At 44.0% G+C, this 19,869-nt stretch overlaps 1 protein-coding gene across 2 annotated transcripts in view; it reads right to left on the bottom strand.

Moving 5' to 3' along the window:
- NDRG1 (N-myc downstream regulated 1) overlaps positions 1 to 19,284 on the bottom strand; it is a 39,725-nt gene extending 20,441 nt beyond the window's left edge. Inside the window, exons 1-4 of one of the 2 annotated variants that reach the window (XM_066175662.1) lie at positions 19,220 to 19,256; positions 18,189 to 18,430; positions 5,696 to 5,774; positions 2,952 to 2,987 (exon numbers count right to left, since the gene is read on the bottom strand). In XM_066175662.1, the coding sequence (XP_066031759.1) occupies positions 2,952 to 2,987; positions 5,696 to 5,758 (99 nt within the window). In that variant the 5' untranslated portion in view covers positions 5,759 to 5,774; positions 18,189 to 18,430; positions 19,220 to 19,256. Of the gene's footprint in view, positions 1 to 2,951; positions 2,988 to 5,695; positions 5,775 to 18,188; positions 18,431 to 19,219 lie in introns of both variants that reach the window. The other variant, XM_066175653.1, reaches the window with a different exon arrangement.
- Between the last annotated feature and the right edge of the window lie 585 nt (positions 19,285 to 19,869).

The raw sequence follows: 19,869 nt of genomic DNA, 5'->3' as shown, positions 1-19,869 counted from the left end.
ACAGCCACCCCCATCCCTTTCCTTCAGCGTCCCCAGGGATGAGGAAATCTACACAGCACACTGGAATCCCACCCCTCCTGCCACGTGCACCAGCTGATTTTTCATCTCCCCGTGCAGGGCACAGCTCTTCCCTTCTCCCTGAACAGGCAGAGGGAAGTAAAGCAGAAAGGGATCTTTCGTGCTTATGGATACAGATGGCCACGAGCCATGAAGTGCAAGGGACGAAGTTGTCTCTGCCCCCTACAGCTGCCACACAGCTCCAGGATTTGCTGAATTACCGAGAAAGCAGAGTGCTGATGGACTGAAACACAGAGCTGGGAGGATGAATGTGCACAGGGATGAGGAGCCAGGGCTCCATTGGCTCCAAAGCTACTGACCTAGAGAATACACACATACATCAAACTGGAAATGCAATTAAAATGTGCTTGGCACAAAGACAATGAAGCCACCCAGGGCACAGTGCCCTGCACCGGTTTGTCATCAATTATCCTAAAACAGGTTTGGCCAGGAACACTCCCCTTCCTGAGACACAGGAGACCTTTACTTCAATTTTCAGGTGGGTGCCACAGACAGACACAGTAACAGGCAAATTACTGGCAAGAGGCAGCTCAGAGCTGTCAGTTCTTTCATCTCCTGTCTTGGCCATCCCCTGGTAGCTTCACAAAGATTTTCCTCCAGAGAATAACCATCCACATGTCTTGCAACATGTGCTTTCAGAAAGGCAATATACCACTATACAGAGGCTTACTTTAAAAATGGAAAGCTATGTTTAACTACAGTCTGTCTAGAACTGCATGTGAAGTAAGAATCTATTTTTTTCCAAATCTGAGAAACTAGGTAAAATTTACTCTTGGAAGGAAAACACCTCACAGACAGTTCTTTTCCCTAGTGGCAGAAACAAAGTCATTAACTGAACACTGCTTAACTTGTTCCCAGAAGGATGGAGGAACTTGCAGTGGGTGTGGTGGACACCCACATCCATATACAGGCATTAAATAAGCCCCATCCTGCCAAGCATCAATAATTTCCTTCCCTGGCCAGGTCCATCCTCTTTCCAAGTAGTTCACAGGAGAGGTTGCTCACTAAGAGCACACTTCAGCATCAGTCCTGAGTGACCTGGGTCCTCTAGGGTCACACATGAATTTCTCTAATGAACTAAGCAGTCAAATCTCTCATAGCAGTTCCAAACCACTTTTTCCACAGATCAACCACAAAAGAACTTAAAGAAACACAGGGAGGGTACTTGCGGCTTTAAGGACCAAAGCTAAGTCTCCTTTGCAGTCACCATTTTTAACAAAATGCATTGAGACTGTACTTTCACGTTTTTCCTGAACTAGAACAACGAAAGATTAAACTCTTAACAACGATAGATCATTAAAAAAAGTAAGAGCTGGCAGAACAGGGCTAAATGACAAGAACCACTGCTCTGGATTAGTGACAGTTAATCCAAAACATGGAGAGAAAAAAAAAAAGCAAAAAGGCTTAGAGAATTTGATCTTGCAAGTTAAAAAATCTATATATACACATGGTTTACAAACCAAGCAATTTATTCCAAGAATAGAAATGAAATATGGGTCACTTCTGGATTCTTAATCAAAATACTGTAGTATTCCTGTTAGCAGACTTAATCTGGGATTCAATTCATTTAGACCAAGTGATCAATCTGGAGCCAAACAGAAAGCTTCTCCCATGCTGTGCACAGTCCTGCAAGAAGCTGTCTGGTGACAACCTTAACTTATATTTATCAAGACTTCAAGCAGTAGATTTCATTAGAAAAAGAGGGCCAAGATGCAGGATTAGTGTAAATTACAGATTTGCTATAGAAGAAAGAACCCTTGAAGGAGGAAAAAGATGTCCAAGATAACTGTCTCACTTGGTTTCCAAGGAAAAGTCTTGAATTTGTGCTGTATTTTTTTTTAGCAGTTGGCACAACATGGAATACAAATATATAGAAAGGTGCTAATAAAGCATAGCATGCAATAAAGTAGAGAAGGGTTATTTCCTTCAGGAACCTGAACAGAGACTAGAACAATTTATTAGCTTTCCCTAGTTCTGCACAGTCTGCTTCCATTTCTACACACCTTGACAAAAATGACACACCCCATGAGCCTCCCATCCCAGCACATAACCTTGTCCCTCAGCAGTGGGAAAACACCACTCACAGTGTTCATCAAGCCAGGTACACCCTCCCTGATCTCCACCCCAGCTCAATCCAGCCCGGATCCTGCAGCCATGCAATTCCTTAGTCTCAGCTAAGAACCAGCAAGGACAAACTTCTGAGTCAAAAGCCCAAATGGCAATAAAATAAGGGGAGCCAGGAGAGTGACCAAGTCACCCCTCAAAAGCCTGAGACTCAGGGAAAGTGAAGGGCCACCATGTGACCTAGTGGTGTGCTACGAACTTGTATGTTCTGTCTCCAAATAAAAATATAGAAATGCCATCACTCCTATTACTGACAATACTGATTGCTTAGCACCTTCCAGCACCCCACAGGCTTCAGGAATGTTTTGGAAAATTTCAACAGCATAATGGGATGCATCCAGAGGAACGTTTCCTCTGAGGAAATGCATGCACAGTGCTAATGAAAGCAAATTAACTGGGAAAAGTGTGTGTCCACGTGGGAGGGGAATATATTGTTTTCACTACCACTGCCGAAGATTCTCATTCTGTTAGCAAGAATAGAACTGCTTGCAAACCAGCCACCCCCTTTAACTGAAACTTTCTCAGCTTCAGTCTGAAAAGGCCCCCTGTGGTCCCCTTCACATCGCTACAGCACAGCCCCATTCAGACCACTCTCCCACAGTGACAGCATTCCTGGCAAGCAGGCAGTCCCTTCTGGTCACATCTTGCTGCTTTCTCAAATGTCAATTCAATCTCCCCTCGTGCAAAAAGAAAAAGAGAAAAGAAAAGGAGGAAAAAAAAAGAAAAGGAAGAATAATAGCTTTACTTGCCTGAACATCGAAGTCTGGAAGGAGGCGAGTGATAGCCTGTGAAGAGATTTGAAAGCATTAATAGAAGTAACTTGCATTGATGGAAATCTATGCTTGGATATGAGTTCCAGCCCCCCAGTTCTGCAGCTGAGAGCTCTCTCTTTTATTTTTCAAGAAAAGCTTTTCTGATGAGCATCAATATTCACCCAAGAGCTTTTAAACCCACTAATCTTCATGGAGAAATTAAAGCAGTAAAAGACTAGATTACAGACCAACAAAATGAAGAACAAAAGCTGGTGCATCCTCAGTTATTGTTAAATCTCCTAGCAATAGACTCATAAGGAGCAGTAAAAGTGAACTTTTCTGCATCACCTATTGTAGCCATGGGACAGCTCACAGCCTTGCTCCCGCCTAGGATGGGAAGTCTCTGTTCAAGAATGCAGTGAACACTTGCAGCTCAGTTCAGCAGTCATTACTGAGACTTGGTTACATGACGTAGAAGGTGAGAAGGGTCTTATTCTGCCCAAATTTAGACTTTGCAGTGTTTGGGAGGCTAGCTGGACACAGAGAGAGGTCCATTCCAACCTGCCATAGCTGCTACTGAAAATCTCCTGAACCTGTTGAGGGTCTCCACCAGGAAAGGAGTCAGGTGACAACCTCCCCACCTCCAATAGCCTACAAGGCTTATAGCTTCAAAGGACGAAATGTCCTACAGTTACCTCCTTTTTTTGAGGGACAAGAAAGAAGTCAAACTCTTATTTTCACTACAGGGCTGAAAACAGAGGCAAGAGCAGCCAAGCAAACACTTAATGCTTCAAACTGAAAAAGAGGCCAAAGCTTGAAAAATAATATTGAGCCAAAAAGGAAAGCTTAGAATCCTGGCAAGGAGATAACTCAGCCTCAGAAGCCCAGGTAAATTAAGGACAGATGTCAGAAGCACCATAGCTGCTTTCTTAGGGGACCCTCAAAGCACTGCAGTACAACCTGTAATTCTCACAGCTGTGACTTTCAGGCAGTTAGGCACAGTCTTAAACATGCAAACAATTACCTAAGATCTGACTGAGCAGAAATAATTTTGCACAGCTTTAGTTTTAGACAATATGCTGAGTTTTACTGTATTGTTGGTCTCACGACCTTTTAAACACAGCATTTCAGCCACTGTTGTTCCAGTGGGACCCATAGCTGAATGGAATAAGAATATTTGGGATCTGTACCAACAGCATAGGAAATAAGGGTGATCATTGCTCAGGAACAAAGACTTGGCTGTAGCAGAAACCCAAGCACAAGAAGCCAGGACACAACTCCAGAGAGCCTCAGCCAATAGCTGATTCAAAATCAGCTCCACTGTTCATCTCAATGTGCTGAGCATCCTTCAGGGCAACCTTTTCCACTTTCTCAAAATACATTAACATCCTTCATGTATGTTACAATGGCCACGGAGCAAATCAAACTGTGTCCTAGTTTCCCCCAGACAGACAAAAATTAAGTTAATGTCATGAACAAAAGGCATATAGGGCTTATTGTCAAGATTCCAACATTTGACCTACGTGCTACCAAAACCCAGGAACTTAATCAGTATTTTAAGATATTTCTGAACTTTGAAGCAAAAATATTTCAGTACCAACAGGACTTCTGCTAAGAATCTCCTTTGCTTTGGTAGTTCTGAACAATATGGGCATTAAAAAGGGGTCTTAGTTTCTCAAAAGTTTGAGTGCTGCATTCAGTGTATCCAAACAAGCTCTGCTTTCATGCAATGTCCTTGGCAAAGGAGTTGTGTTTAAAGTTTCTCTAGCCATTTCATTGCAGTCACAAGTGGAAATTATTTTCTGAAGTGTTTACATAAAAGAAGGAGGGAATAAAAAAGAAAGTAGAAGATAGAGCAATGAATTCTAGTGTATAAAACCAGAAAAAAAAAAAACCCAACACATTTATATACATAATTGTCAAGAAAAAATGTCATTGGGAACAGGAGAAAAATCTTAGTTTTGTTTCAAGAAAATGTTGAGATGTTTGTTCACGTGTTACAGTGAACTTTTTGCCATGAACATATCAAAGCACAGAGTATGGCTACCACTGGAATCAGATAGCCACTGAATCAAGATGTTGTTGATAGGGTTTTTGTTTTTTAAGTCCAAATAAAGGGTGGAAAGTAGTTTAACAAGGTAAACAAACAAACAAACAAACAAAAAAACCAACAAAAAAAAACCCCAACCAAAACTAAGATGTTTCTGTGCTGCAACTCCAGTGGCTGCAACAGGCTGTGGGTTGTACGCAGCCAGCTGGCTGGAACTCATGGGTCAGTGCACTCAGAGGACAAAAAGGGGCTCAGCCCTACTTCTGGACTCAGCTTGCCCAAAGGAAATGTAAAGGCTCTCTCTGGGAGAGGCAGCTGACAGAGCAAAGCCTGTCCTTACGTTGATAAGTGTGCAGCTATAGAGGCATGTACATGAGAGTGCCCAATTGTCATTATTTGGTACAGCTAAAGACACCCAGCACTTTCACTATTCAGACAAGAAAAAATGTCACCATCATATTAAAAGAATAAAACCAAACAAGAACAAATAATTAGGGTCAGTTTTGCATTATTTAAAAACAAAACAAACCCAAAAAACCCAAAAACAACCCAGTGAACTATTCTTATTCCATCTCCTGTTCTTCTTTTCTTCCTCCATAGAATATGTTCAAAATAATCTAAGAACACATGCACAGTTCCAAAAGCAGTCCTGACAGAAAACACAAGCTCTAAAAAGCTTTAAAATAATTACCTCCTCCTTCTCCACCAGAGGTTTAACCTCTGCAAGGTGAGCATCCTGGAACTCTGTTGACATGGTCAGTAGCTGATATCTGCAAAGAGGAAAAGAGATTTGTTCTCAGCTTGCATCAAAGATTAAATACAGGAACAAGTAAAGATCCTGCTCCACCCAGCCCCCACAATGACCCACTCTTTCAGGTTATAGTTTAAAAGACCTCTGCAAGAAGGTTATAAATCTCTTGTAAAATGCCTCCCTGGTTTATTTATATACACAATCCTGCACAATATGAGATTAAAGAAATATTAAGGCTGCAAGATCAAACAGAAGTTTGGCAGCTTCAAAGCAGAGAATGCTGAAGGAAACAGGGCAGGGACAGCAGAGAGAACCATGGAAACTGTCATCCCACACCTACCTACTGAAATTTGCTTGAACAGTCATTTCTGAAAACTTTTTTATTTTTCAGTGTATGCAAGGCTCCCTCACTATATCACAGATTTTTACAGGGAGAAAATCGAACTGGACACACATTAGCATCATTTTATTGTCAGATTGATGTGCTCCGTTCTTCAGGACAGATAAAAATCAAATACTCCTTTAAGTGGACACCAACAAGGTTTGTGCAATAATGTTATTTTCTAAACTGTCAAAGGAAGGAACAAGGCTGCTGTATCCTGCTCTTGGACACTGTGATGTCCAGCCCTCAGCTGCAGGAAGCTTAACTGGGAATACAGACACAGCAAACCCAGGAGAGGTGACTGCCAAGGCAAACAGAGTCATGGGCCATTGCTCAGGTGCAGAGAACCTTCCGCACTGGTCCAGACTGGGAGTTGAGAACAGCATCTTCTCACTGCCTTGACAGAGATAAGGTACCAGAGTCAGGGCAGTTCCCTGTAAAGGTCTAGTGAATGACTAGAAACAGTTCTCGAATAAAATCTAGAACTGCTGCAGCAGCAAATACAGAAGACAAAGTCTTTTTATCACATATCCTTCAGCCTGCTGGAGAAATGCATATCATGTGGGGTTTGGGCATCTTTAATAAATTTCCAATTTTGTCCATCTGCACAGTTATAAAACAAATTAAATATTTACTTTTTAAGAAAATTTTAGGACAGTCTCAAGTAAAGCATACGAGTAAGTATACTCAAAGCAAGCCAAAAGCCTGAAACATATTTAGGAATTACTGATTAGGTGTAACTGAACACATTTAAATTATTTTCTGAAGATAAGCATAAAACTACAGGACATAACTTACACTGATTCTTTAAAGCATGATTCCCCATCTCCTGACTTAAATCTGATTTAAACCCATCATGCTGTTTACATAAATGACCTGATGGCTCAGGAAGGGCTCTGAAGCCCACAGAGGCCTCCAGGCAGTGGCAGCAGCATTTTTTTCAGTCTGCCCTATGGGTTAACTCAATGCACCTGTCCCTGGGCAAAGATGCTCTGGTGACAGTTTGCAGGACAGCTGGATGCTGCAGAAAGCTACGAAGGGACACACTCCGACTAAAAGTCAGTGCTGGAAAAATGTGGGTGTCCATCGACATTCAAATAGCTTTGGATTTTAGGAACTCCTCTTGCTAGCTACGCAACTAGGGAGATTTTTGGTAAAAATTAGATTGTGGATTTTAAGTTTAGAGAAATTTTTCATTAATATTGTACACCACCAGTTGAGGCATGAAGACAGGACCAAAACTAACCCCATTGCCAGTGCTCTCTACTTCAAATTTACAAGATGACATCAGAGGTACTTGAATAGTCAGGAGACTCAAGTGACTCTGAGTCACCCTTTTCTCCAGGTTTTCCATTGTGTTTTGTCCATTACAAATTTTAATCAAAGAATAAGCAGGAAAAAAAAAATTGCAAACTTTTGAGAAACTGCAAGTGACATTTTAGCAAACATTACATATTTTTGTGATTACAGCCATCTATGCAGTCTGCCATTCTACACAGTGAGCCATTGGGCACGGCAGAGAGGAAAAATAAATGCTGTTGCAATATTTGGAGGTTGACATATTCATATGCAATTGCACCTATGAGCTTTTTTTTTTTTTTAATTCAGCAAGTTCTGTTAAGACCAATACCTTAATATTGCGCCTAATTCTGCAATAGGGACTAGAAGTGCAAGAGATTTTTCTATGATTTGCCCATAGGTGAGGAGAGTAAGAAGCCAGGTCCCCTGCAGATTTCCAGTAAGAAGTGGCTCAGGGAACAAAGCCACAGCCACTGTTTGTGGAATAGAGATGTTTACATGGGGTAGTTTCAGATTTTCAGGGACTCAGAACATGGACTACGAATGAGCGAAAAAACTGTGCCAAAAAAGAACAAGATGGATGCTTTTTATAGCCTTAAAAACAATCCTGTTTTCATAATAGTTCAAAGTTGTTGCTCTATGTTTCCGAGGGAGCCGGCACTAGGAAGTGCTGAACAGCAGATTGCACGACTGCCACCAATTTTGCTGAACAAGAGCCCTACCTTCACCAGATTCTCACTTTTGGAAAGATACAATATCTCGGAGCCGCAATGTTTTCAGATCAGACATTGCCAAGCTCCGGGTCTTCCTTCTGTGCATCAGGAACACCTGAAACATTCCTACCAGGCGGCAACCTTGTGTTAAAGGCAGGATAACACCACGCTGTTTGTTCACAAGAGCTGGCAAACAAAGCCTCACTATCTGATAGAACTGTAAAAAACATCTTATTTTCCAAGGAGAAAGACAGGGAAGTGGCTTTGTACCATCCTTGTTCAGCACAAATTTTATACTTTCTAAATAGGTGCTTTGTGCTGCCCTCTGTTATGTGACAGGGCAGCTCAAAGCTAATGTATCTGCATAACTCTCCTAAATAGATAACCATACAAGCATCCCTTTATACACATTTCAAAGCACTTGCCTCACAGATGCCTTCCAAAGACAAAGTTCATTTATATCTGCAAGCAGTAGTGTAAAGTTGCCAACTTGGAGAAAAACAACTTTTTTCACTCTGCTTGGCCAATTCAGCCTGCTGAGAGGTCCCAAGTTCTCCTCTCCAAGAAAAGACACTTCCACGCAGTGGCCACCCACCACCCTGGACCCAGATACCTGTTGCAATTGCTGATCAGTGGTTTAAGTTTTAAAATAATTATACTTCAAAGAGAAAAATAAACGTTTAAGACACTTCTGAGGTGACAAAATGCTTTAAAACTGACAGCATATCTATCTTTCCCACACAGTGGAAAAGGCATCACACTCAAGGAAGCAAGGAAGATGTGGGGAAGGGTGAGGTCATCTGTGCAATAGTGTTCATTTCATTCAGAGGCTTTTCCATATCCCTTCCAGCCCAATCCCACTGCTCCAAAACCACTGCAGCAAGTGTCATAACCAAGGCTAATAGCTCAGGAATCTCTATCAGGAGCCTGATTATTTTGATATTAAAAGTTCAAAATACAACCCCTCTCCCTCTGTATCATTACTGGAGGGACAATCATTGCTTCAGCCTTGTTTTGGTAGCAGAAGGCACAGGATATATGTGCATCTTGGCTTTGCACAACAGAGATCCCAGCAAAGAGGCTAAGAAGGCACCCATCAGGCCACCCTCAGACCCCAGCAATGCTGCAACCATAAATGCCAAACATTAGGTAACGTGCATATGTGTGACCGCATTCCTTTCAAGCACAGAAGCAAATCAAGTTCCAAGATCCCTCATTTCAAACTTCCTATTTCTGAAGGCACATTGTCCAACCTTGTGCCATGGTGTGCATAACCAAAACACGGTGGCCTCACACCCATGAAGGGCTTGGGGGCACTGCTACCAGCTCTACAGGATTTCTCTGCCCTCACACCCAACCGATTTCTATTTATGTGCTATCATGGAAAACAAAGAGCAACAAAAGGCTCCTGCCTGAGTGTTTCAGAAAGAAGGCAATTTCCTCAAAATTGCTTGTTTAAACACTGGCAGCAGAGATTATTCTCCTTTTGAGTACTGATGTGTAGAAGGGTAACCAGAACATCTTGACGGCATTTTCATCTCTGCAGGCTGAGCAAGCAGGAGGGACAGCAATCACTTTGCACATGGGGTCAAATACTCATGAGCATCTAATGGTAAAGAGGGAAACAGTTGTGGGCACTAAGGGCCCCCAGCTCCCAAGAACTGGTGCTTTTCTCTTTGGAGAGAGAGGGACCATGTGAAACTTGTGCTCCAGGACCACACGTGAAAGGTGTTTCCAAGCCAGTCACATCACTCTGCACTTTATCCCTTGAAAGCTACGGGCGTCTTCAGCACTGTCACAAAAGAAGGTAGGAAGGACAGGAGTGGCAGAGGTTCTGTGCACCTGCAGCAGCTCTCAGAACAATTATGCAAGGATGAGACAAGGATGGAGAGAGTTAAAAGTCTCCAAAGCTCTGAAAAAGTTGATTGACAAATATTCACATAAAAAAATAACCAAGCATCTCAGGCCTCTGACAATGAAGGAAAGTTACTGTGATGCTCAAACAGCCTTTGAGCCTTCCAAGGTCAATTAGACCTCTTTCTGTCATTAACAGTAAATGCTGTAAACTTGTCTGACTGGCCTAACATAAACATGGTTACAGCAAACTGGAGGAAAGCTTGAAAAAAACTTGTCTCCACTAAGCAGAGACTAAACAGAGGCACGTGGACATCAAGACAAGACAGTTCATAGCACCCGTGTGTGGTTATGGGCCATAATGCATCTCTACGTGCAATTTACATCTCAGATATTTTATAACAAAGTTGACAAATTTAATCTTCCTGTTTGTGAATCAAATGATTAATTTGCAAGCATCCAAACAGTTCATGAATAAGCATCTTTCTCCACTCTGCCCTGTTTAAACTACTCTTTGTTACAGGCATTGGTATCACAAGGTCCTTTGTGTACAGTTACTGCTTTTCTCTGACATTGTTCCACACAATAAATTATGAAAGAGGTTTTACAGCAGTTCCTCCCCTTTCAAAAAGGCAAATGACTTTTGACAGTTAAGTAGGATCTGAATAAACAGTTTGAGCAGGAAGTGTCAAAAGTTGAAACCCTTCAACTACCTGGGACGCTCCAGGCTTCCTTAGCCTCTGGTTACACATTATCTCGATTTGCAACTAAAAGTTAATAACCTGAGACAAAGGAAGTTTGAAAGCAGAACCCTTAAATAGCCTGAAGTTTCAAATGAGAAAAGGTCAGGAATCAAAGCATTAAATGAAATATTATCAGGGAAGTGAAACAGTTACACTGCCTGGTGGTCCCCAGGTCATAGATATCCTGGCAGCTGCTATCATCTAACCCTCTTCAAGCACAGCACATCGCTGATACTCAATTTCATTACTTTTTTCTAACCATTTTGCTTTTATTTTCTTTCAATCCTCTTTGTGAGTTACTCCACCAGCATGTTTTCATGAAGGCTCTAGTCGAAAATGAGAGCTGGCAGCCAAGAAAAAGAGCCCACAAGTGCAGGTTGTTAGGAGGATAATGTAGCATAACAGTGATTTTTTCAAACCAAAAAAACCCAAGAAGAGCTTTAAGTTTAAACCATTTTTAAGTTTACACTTATGCTATGTGCTGATCAATCTGATTAGGAAACCAAAACCTTTCAGCCAAGGACTCAAGCCCTGTGCCAAGGAACAGCAGGGTGAAGCCACAGGGAGACAGCTGCAGGGACAGAGCCAGCAGCTGACCCAGCACAAAGGCACCGCTGGGGGGGCCACAGCATCTTCCCCAGCCCCATGTGCCAGCAGCTGGGACCCTATCCTGCAGTGAGGGAGGAGATCTCCAAGCTCAGCTCCAGCCCACCTCATCTGGCTTGTTTTCACTGGTGCCACTGGCCCCAGTGCCTGATGGACACGGCTCAGCTGTGTCACTCTGGGATCAGACACAGCCTTTGAGCAGCCAGTTCCTCAGCCCAGGGGCTGGGCACTCTCCACACGCACAAACCATGCTGGCAGCTGCACATGGATAGTAGCACCAAAACACAGAGAGCTGCGAGCAGCCCTTCTGTCTGCCCCACAGATGTTGAGCAAGAAACTGTTGCAATGCAGCTTGCACAACCCTCTCTCTGTGGGATGCGATGAAGAATGTTCCTTAGAAAGCTCGAGGTCCTCCCATGTTTCACAGGAGCAGACGCTGGCTGTGAGAAGGGTTGGTGAGCTGGCCAAAGGACATGCCTGCTGTCCCCATCACTGCTGGACACCCCTGCTGTGTACCCCCTCCCAACATAATGAGCAGCTATCTCTTCCTAGCTGGCAGGGAAATGGAAAGATCCCAATGCCTTAGGGCTTTTTCCTATTGTAGCAATCCCTAATATTACCTGCACTGTAACATCACAGCTCTGTGAGGGACAGATTAGAAACCCTAATGCAGTTCCCAAAAATTCATGCTTCTTCAGCATCTAGCACCTGTAACTGCCTCAGGTCATACCTCTGTGACAAGTGATTCTGTCTGATAATGCAGAATAAGTGTTCAAGGCCAGGTTGGATGGGACTTTGAGCAACCTGACCTAGTGGAAGAAGGGTTGGAACTAGATGATCTTTAAAAAGACAGATTTGCCCATTTACACTGGTGCCAGTGTTGTGCTTTAGCTTTAAAGGGCTCCAGGCCATGGGTGGCAGCACCGGAGGGTGGAAAGGATGAATAGCAATCAGCTGCTTTCCCAGGCTTTGTTTCCTTACACCCACCCCCCAGCCAACCAGTCTCCTTCCACTGCCCAGCACCCTCCTCTGCATCCATCCCACTGCACACAAAGGTCTGAAACAAAGATTAAAGGTGATGCACTGATACAGGACCTGACACCTGCTGTGCAGTGTTGGGCTGGGCTTTGGGGGCAGAGGAAATCACAGAGATGTTATGAGGGGGCAGAGATCGATTAAGTATTTCATAACATGGAAGAGACAGCTTCTGCCACAATGATTACGGTCTAAACAGACAAGAAAAAAGCTATTGTTCCTGCAGCTCACCAGTGTTAGAACATGCTCCCTGCCCCCTCCTATTCTCAGTCTGCCATGCTTTAATAGCTCAGAGCTGCTGCCCAGCTGCAGCCGCTTCAACAAGTGGGTGGTTCTGTCAAAGTTAGAGGCAAAAACATACTGAGATTATTCCAGAAGGGAGAGGCTCACAGGATACTCAGAGATGAGGAATGTTGTCTGGCTCTCTAGGTTGCACCCTCACAAGAATATAGTGGATTCTTTTTATATGTTCTTCATTTTCACATCCATGTTGCAATGATGAGGACTTAAGTTACACAAAGCGTCACAGCTAAGGTTGATGATGTTTCTTAATTTACATTTATTCATGAGGTTGCACTATAAGGGTTGCAGCTTCTGAGTACATAGACGACTTGTTCTACCACCTATTAAAATTGCTTGGTCATTGCTATTACAAGTTCTCTTTCCCTGCCAAAATATCTTGGCTGAAGTTTTCCATGATGGGTACATGAGGGTTTTTGCTTGTTTGTTGAGGAGAAAAGTATAATTTATGGATATTATTCTGTTCCCATGCACGGCCAGTTCCCTTTTCTAGGATGAACTTTAGCCTTCTAGAGCTTAATCTGAACTCAAACTTACACAAATGGCCATTGTGTTAAGACACATCTTTCGTTCTTCCCAAGCAAGTCCCGTTATAAAATTACCCAAATTTAACTACTTTCACAGGCTGAATTACTTAGGACTACATCTGGGCAAAAGTCTTCCACTGCCTACAAGCATCAGCACCCAAACATTCAGTATGATCTCCCCAAGGGCTGAGCGCACAGACTGTACCACAACAGGCGGCACTGGTGAGGGAGTGTCTAAATCAGCATCATCCAGTACCAGAATACTCCTTGCTTCTGAAAACAAGTCCTTTCAAAACCCTTCAAAGTGGGCAAAAGGCAATTCACCATCCTCAGCTGACTTATTTCAAAGCCTTACCCATCTACACTCCAGGTTAGTGCCTATCACAGGCAGAGAACTTTGTTGTCACTTTCCAGGCTGCGTTTACAAGAAGGGTTGGAGTTATACATGTCCAAGCTTTTATACAGCATTGGGATTTATATAAAACTCCATAAAATTCATAGTGCTTCCTATGGGAAAAAAATGTGATGCTCTTAAACTGAATCATCTAGGAAAGAAAATATAAAAGGTCATCATAAAATTCAGCAGTGCTTCTACTGCATAATTAGTCCCACAGCCAAAACACCACAACTTGTCCAAAGATAAAAATACATCTTAAAATTTAGCAGGGATATGTTACAGTACATGCAAAGCATGTTTAGAGCACTCCAGAACTATGGCAGCAAGAAAATGACATTATTAGTTTGACGAGGCGCACACGAGCTTCTAGAAGGAAGCAACCCAAAAACCCACAGCAAGAGCAATCCTTCCTTCCTTCCTTTACAGTGCATTTCCCATCTGGATGTCTGCTTACTGTGTTCACAAACAAAACTTCCTTTGAAAGTTGCATCCTACTTTGCTGATTGCTTTTCCAATACAGCTTATGCCTATCAGTAAGCACACTACCAGATGTTACCACTTTTTTCTTTTGAACACCACTGCCTCCACCTACAGAGTCTTCGTGAGGGCATTAGAGTTTAAGATCCTTATTACTTAGTTTGTGCTTCCTAAAATCCAGAATTTCTTAAAGTCAGCTTGCAAGAGTGGTGAAATGCCAAGGACAGAAAAACCACACACACACACAAAAACCAAACCCAAGGAATGGTTGAAAGCAAATGGAAAGATTTGTTTTGCAGTGACTTGGGTTTTCATGCTGCATTGAGTCCTTATGTTTGGTGTTTCCACTAATTTCTGCATCACTGTACATGTCTAGCAGACTGGCCCTCCACATCCATGGTAAAAAATAAGCTGAAAAAGCTATACTTTTGAAGCTGTACTTACACAGCTTAGGTAAGGCAGGAAGAAGCCAGTTGATGACTTGGAAAAGTAGTGAGTACCCAGTTTTAAAAACAGGTCTTGAAAAGGAAGATTTATATTGACTAACATCCAGCTACCAGAGAAAAAAACTTGACAGATGAAAAGGATATATTAAAATTTTGACAACTAACTGAAAGGAAGTCGCCCCAAACCCAAAAGAAACATAGGAAATGTGATCAGCCACACAAAATAAGAGCACCAAAACTGACACACATCCTGCTTAGTACAAAGAGATACAGCTGGGGAAAATTTCTTCAGCACAGGCAGTCCAGCTGTGCATCAGCAAGCACACCACGGAGCACCTCTGCATGGAGAACACTCTCTCTGACGACAAACTTCTGGGCATTATCCAAAGGAAACACTCTTGTGCCAGCTGGGAAACAAAATAGGCCTGAACCTGCAGCAGCCCTGAGACAAAAACCAAACTCATCACCCTCATCAGCCAACATAGGAGCTTGCACATTTCAAGCCTGACACTTAGACAATTTCAAGCTTTACTTTTTTCTGTACTCCACACTTGCTGTTCTGGATTAAATGCCATGGTAATTAAATCAAGGTACTGATTCACGTGGACTCTCAGTGCTGGGTTTAACTATGTCATAATAACACTTTAATGATACATGAACACATAGTCAGGAAAAGCTCTGAATGGCTCCTTACTGCTGCTTAAAAACCACAGCAAATGGAAATTACGGTAGGGATTACCTCCCACTAGCCGTCTCTCACTGAAGTCATCCAGGGCTCTGGAAGTGACACAGATGGGGAAAAAGGCCGCCACCATTTGATAGAAAGACCAAGTTCAATAGCCATTATATTCACAGCCATCGATTTCCTAGATGTCTAACCCAGATTTCAGTCAGCCATAGGAACACACACCACTGAACCTGCAAATGGCTTTGCCTTACTCTTAGTCTTTGAAACAGTTGCAGAATATTTCCCCTAACTTTCCAGCAGTAGCAAGTCATTTACTGGGAACTTCTGTGACAAAGCTTTTGACAGAGGGCAGAGGGGAAAACTGCTGCTCCTGGATGTGAGCAAGCTGATCTAGCGGGTGGCATCCCTGGATGGCAGAGGGGTTGGAACTAGGATAGTTTTAAAGGTCCCTTCCAACCCAAACCCTTTATGATTTTATGATAAGCTACTGAAACTGGAGATCAGCCCCCACGTAACTGTTCTGGGAAATTCTCCACAGAGGCAGCTTCAGGGACAGCACCATGTTGCTTTAGGTAAACATTCAAATTTACTCCTAAAGCTGAAGCCAAGGGCAGCCTATGAGTGCAGTGCCATCTTTTTAGCAAACCAGTGACAGGAAAAATTGGGGTCTTCTGTATTTCTAGGTGCTGTGATTGAACATGAAAGTTAGATCTAAAAAGTCATGTGGAAGTCTTACTTCATCTCCAGAACCAGTATTTCATCCTTGTTAGTGCTAAGCAGTTGCATTTCCTGTATTTTGGAAGGTTTTCCTTTCAGGTGATCAAACCAGAGCAGTTAGAGAAAGTCTGGATGTCTTATATATTGTAGTATATTGTGTCGTATTTTGCTGTGACTGAACTGATCCAGGCCATTGCTTCCCCATGCTGTGCTCTCCCTGACAGCAAACAAGCTTCTGCTGCCTTAAGCTTCCAGCTGGGCACATGATGTAAACATTGCTGATCCACCACAATTAGAATTTGTATTATTTTTGAGCGTTTTGCAGTTTCTGCTCTTGTTTGTGCTGAAGAGCTTCAAGCCAGCTTCACCCCTTCTGTATCATTTCTTTTACTCTTTGTCTATTTTGAGGCAATAAAACCAGGAAATGTCTCATTACATATACACTCTATGCTCTAATGAGGGCAAGTGAAAAACCAGTATTTTCTGTGGGAAGCTAAAAGTCTGTCAAAATCTCTTAAGCTGGTCATGAGAAGATTTATGTTGCACTTCAGTCAAAGAAATTAATCACTTAGGCTTAAAAATCTGAATCAAAGATTTTTTTCTCCCAACACTCCACTGCTAATCTCACCTGTACTACAAGAACAAATTACTTAATTGCCTTATAAGTACCTCTAAGGACCAGGTTCCCTTGCCAAAGTCTTCCAAAAGATGCCCTGCAATCTCCCCATGTAATTATCATATTCCAAAAAGGAATATCCAAAGAGCAGAGTACCTCCCACTGGAGGAAAGACAATAGGGGAATCCTGCTGGTTTTACTGAGCATTCATACTATCTCCCCAGATGGTCTGTCACAGTTTTAGTGTTCCTTTTATTTTGGCAAGAATAAAAAAAGCCATTGTGGAAGGCACAAACTGAAAACCTTCAGAGCTTGTTTTCTGGTAGCCCAGGTGCTGGTTCCCAAACCAGGCAGAGCATGTGGCAGCCTGCCTCAGCAGAGGGTGACACTCCTTTGACTATTGCTAATTCTGTGGACACCTGATGCTTTGACATCTCTATCTTGCTGTCATCTTGGTAAAGAGGCCAATGAATGCAGAAAATAAGTACACAAACCCTTCTTTCTAAGGGAAACAAATGAAAATCCTGGTTTGTCTGGACCCTTCTTTGCCAGCCTGGCTCAAGGTCAGTCACTTTGCAGTGCCCATTCTCAGGGGAAGACCTCATCTTTTTACAAGAGCATGTAATGACAAGAAAAAGGGGAATGGCTTTAAACTAAAAGAAGGTCCATTTTAGCTAGATATTGGGAAGAAATTCTTCCCTGTGAGGGTGCTGAGGCACTGGCACAGGCTTCCCAGAGAATCTGTGGATGCTTCATCCCTGAAAGTGTTCAAGGCCAGGCCGGACGGGACTTTGAGCAACCTGGTTTGGTTGAAGGTGTCCCTGCCCATGGCAGGGGAGTCAAACCAGATAATCTTTCACCAAAAACCATTCTATGATCTCTTAGTTCAGTAATTGTAGAAATTCTTGTTCAAAGTTTTCAAAGTTGAAATCAAACCCATTCAGTTATCTGCTGCACAAGGAACTCAGATTCAGAAGCTGAGGCCTCCAGGTCCCCAAACCATTATGTTGTGGCATCTGTTCAGTTTTTACTGAAAAATATTAGGTATAAAACCCAAACCCTAAGGAGTCTGTCATTGCTACATTAAAATCTGCTTTCACTGCATCTGTGTTTTCCATATCAAAACACACATCAGTTCCTCCTGAACACATTCAGAAGTTACTCTTCTTTGAGGGCCTGGGCCTCATTAGTACCCTGGGAACTGTACAAGCCTTTAAGAATCACTATTTGTGCTGTATCTACTCCGAGCTTTAGCATTTCATCCAAAGTCATTAAATTCTTGCTGTGCACAGAACATCATACAGTATTAGCTGCCTGCTGTTTACTCAAGTACTTCTGATAAAAACACAGTCATTCTATGTCAAACTACATTAGACTCTGGTTAAAAGACCACAAAATCAAAACAACAACAACAAAAAAATCCACACAGAAAAACCCTTAATGAAAATACCAAAAAACAAACCCAAACAAAAAAGAAGCCCACAAAATACCCCCACAAAAACCAACCACCAACCATGTTCCCAGAGCCAAGTTCAAAGTGCACTGTTTAATGCCACTGGCTGAAGTTTGGATGCAAATTATAGCTGTAACAGCCAAGGCTAAAAACAGCAAGGCAGGCTTCTCTGATGTTTACCTGAAGCACTTGATAGCTCCTCTTTACAGGTTATTTCCATTGCTTGCCCTCAACAGTGAGTTTTGCAGCAGCTGTGTATCTTTGACACACTTGGATACACACAAAAAAAAAAGTTGATAAAAAGCCAGAAGAAAGCAAAACAATCAAAACACCATGCAGAGAACCTGGACAGACAGCTTCAGGTTGTCTTTGACTTCTTCCATGTCATTACAACTGCATTTTCTAGGTTCAAAATACAGTTCCTATTTAAACCAGAGAAAGAAAAACATCAAAATAACATAGGTGATAAATACTTCTGAAGTCCTGTTCTGGGGATGGGGTGCTGAACAGGGCGCTGTGAAATAGTGGGTTATATAGTGAGCAATGCCAGCTTGTAAGTGTTTCCTAGGAAAACTGAACCATGATGAAAAGCATTAACCAAAACCTCCTCCTTAGCAGAAGTGAAATCCCTTATTTCATCAAGCCCAGTGCATGGCTGTGCCTCCACTGCAAACACCCCTCAAGTGCTCTGAGCCCAGCAGTGCCTGGAAGCACGGGTGGAGAACTGCCTGTCGTCACACACGATGACAACAACCCCACCGAAACAACTGCCCGACACCGGCCAGGGCTGTCCTGTGCTCCAAACCCAGCACAGAGCTGCGAGAGCAGAGAAACACAAGCAATCCAGCACCCATCGGTCAACTTCCGTAGAGAAAGTATGTGCCTCGGCTTCACAGCTGTTCTCCAGCCCAGCCCATCCCATCCCGCTGCTACCCGGGAGCCCGGACCTTGGCCGCAGCATCCCTCCGCCGCCCCCGCTCCCGGGCAGGGCCGGGGTCCAGCTCGGGGCGCGCCGTGCGCTGCCCCCTCCGAGCCGCTGAGACCCACCCGTACCCCGGCACGGACCGGCCCGCAGCGACGGGGAAAGGGAGCGAGTGTGAAGGAAAAGGAGGAGGCTGAGGCAAGGATGCGCGCTCGAGGGGACTGCGAGGTCCGCGGGGGTGGGCAAATGGACGGACGGACGGACGGAAAGACGGACGGAGCTCCCTTACCTGCCGCGTCCCCGCAGTCCCCGCTGTGCCTGTGCCGCTCCAGCCGCCGCCCGCGGCCGCGGGGAGCATTTATAGCCCCTGCCCCGCCCGCCGGGCGGTGCCGCCGCCGCCGCCACGGGCTCCGCCCGCCGCCCCCAGGCTCGCCCCGCCGGCCACGGGCGTTCGGGGAGGCTGCGTCCCTGTGCCCGGCCCGACAGGGACCCTGGGTATCCGCAGGGAGCCCCGACACCCACCCGCAAGCCGGGGTCCCCCGTCCTCCCTAGAGGCGGAGGAGGCTCAGCGCTAACATCGCGTTCCCGGGCAGGCTGCAGAGCAGCCGGCGGCGGAGATCCGCGTCCCGCTTCCCCGGTTAGCCGGGGCTTCCAGCAGCTTGCCGAGGAGAAGGGAATGTGTGCAAGGGCTTGCCCGAGGACCGAGCAGCAGCCCTGGGAAAGGCTGAGCCGAGGAGGGCGACAGTGGGGTCCTGGCACAGGTGGTCAAAGTCCTGCGGACTATATAGATATAAAGTCTTTTTACCATCGTTGGAAAATCCTGTGCTCGCACATTAAAATCACCAGTAGGAAGGAACTGTAATTGCAGGAGTGAAATAATGCCTTTGCACATTTCTAGTGAAGTTCAGAGGGTGCAGCGGGCGCTGGAAGTGCTGGGTG

The sequence above is a fragment of the Chamaea fasciata genome, unplaced genomic scaffold, assembly GCF_029207755.1.
Source record: "Chamaea fasciata isolate MVZ Bird 193981 ecotype frontalis unplaced genomic scaffold, bChaFas1.0.hap1 SCAF_1, whole genome shotgun sequence".
NCBI lineage: Eukaryota > Metazoa > Chordata > Aves > Passeriformes > Sylviidae > Chamaea > Chamaea fasciata.
The sequence above is the reverse complement of the archived record's forward strand: the minus strand, read 5'-3'. Positions and strand labels throughout refer to the sequence as shown.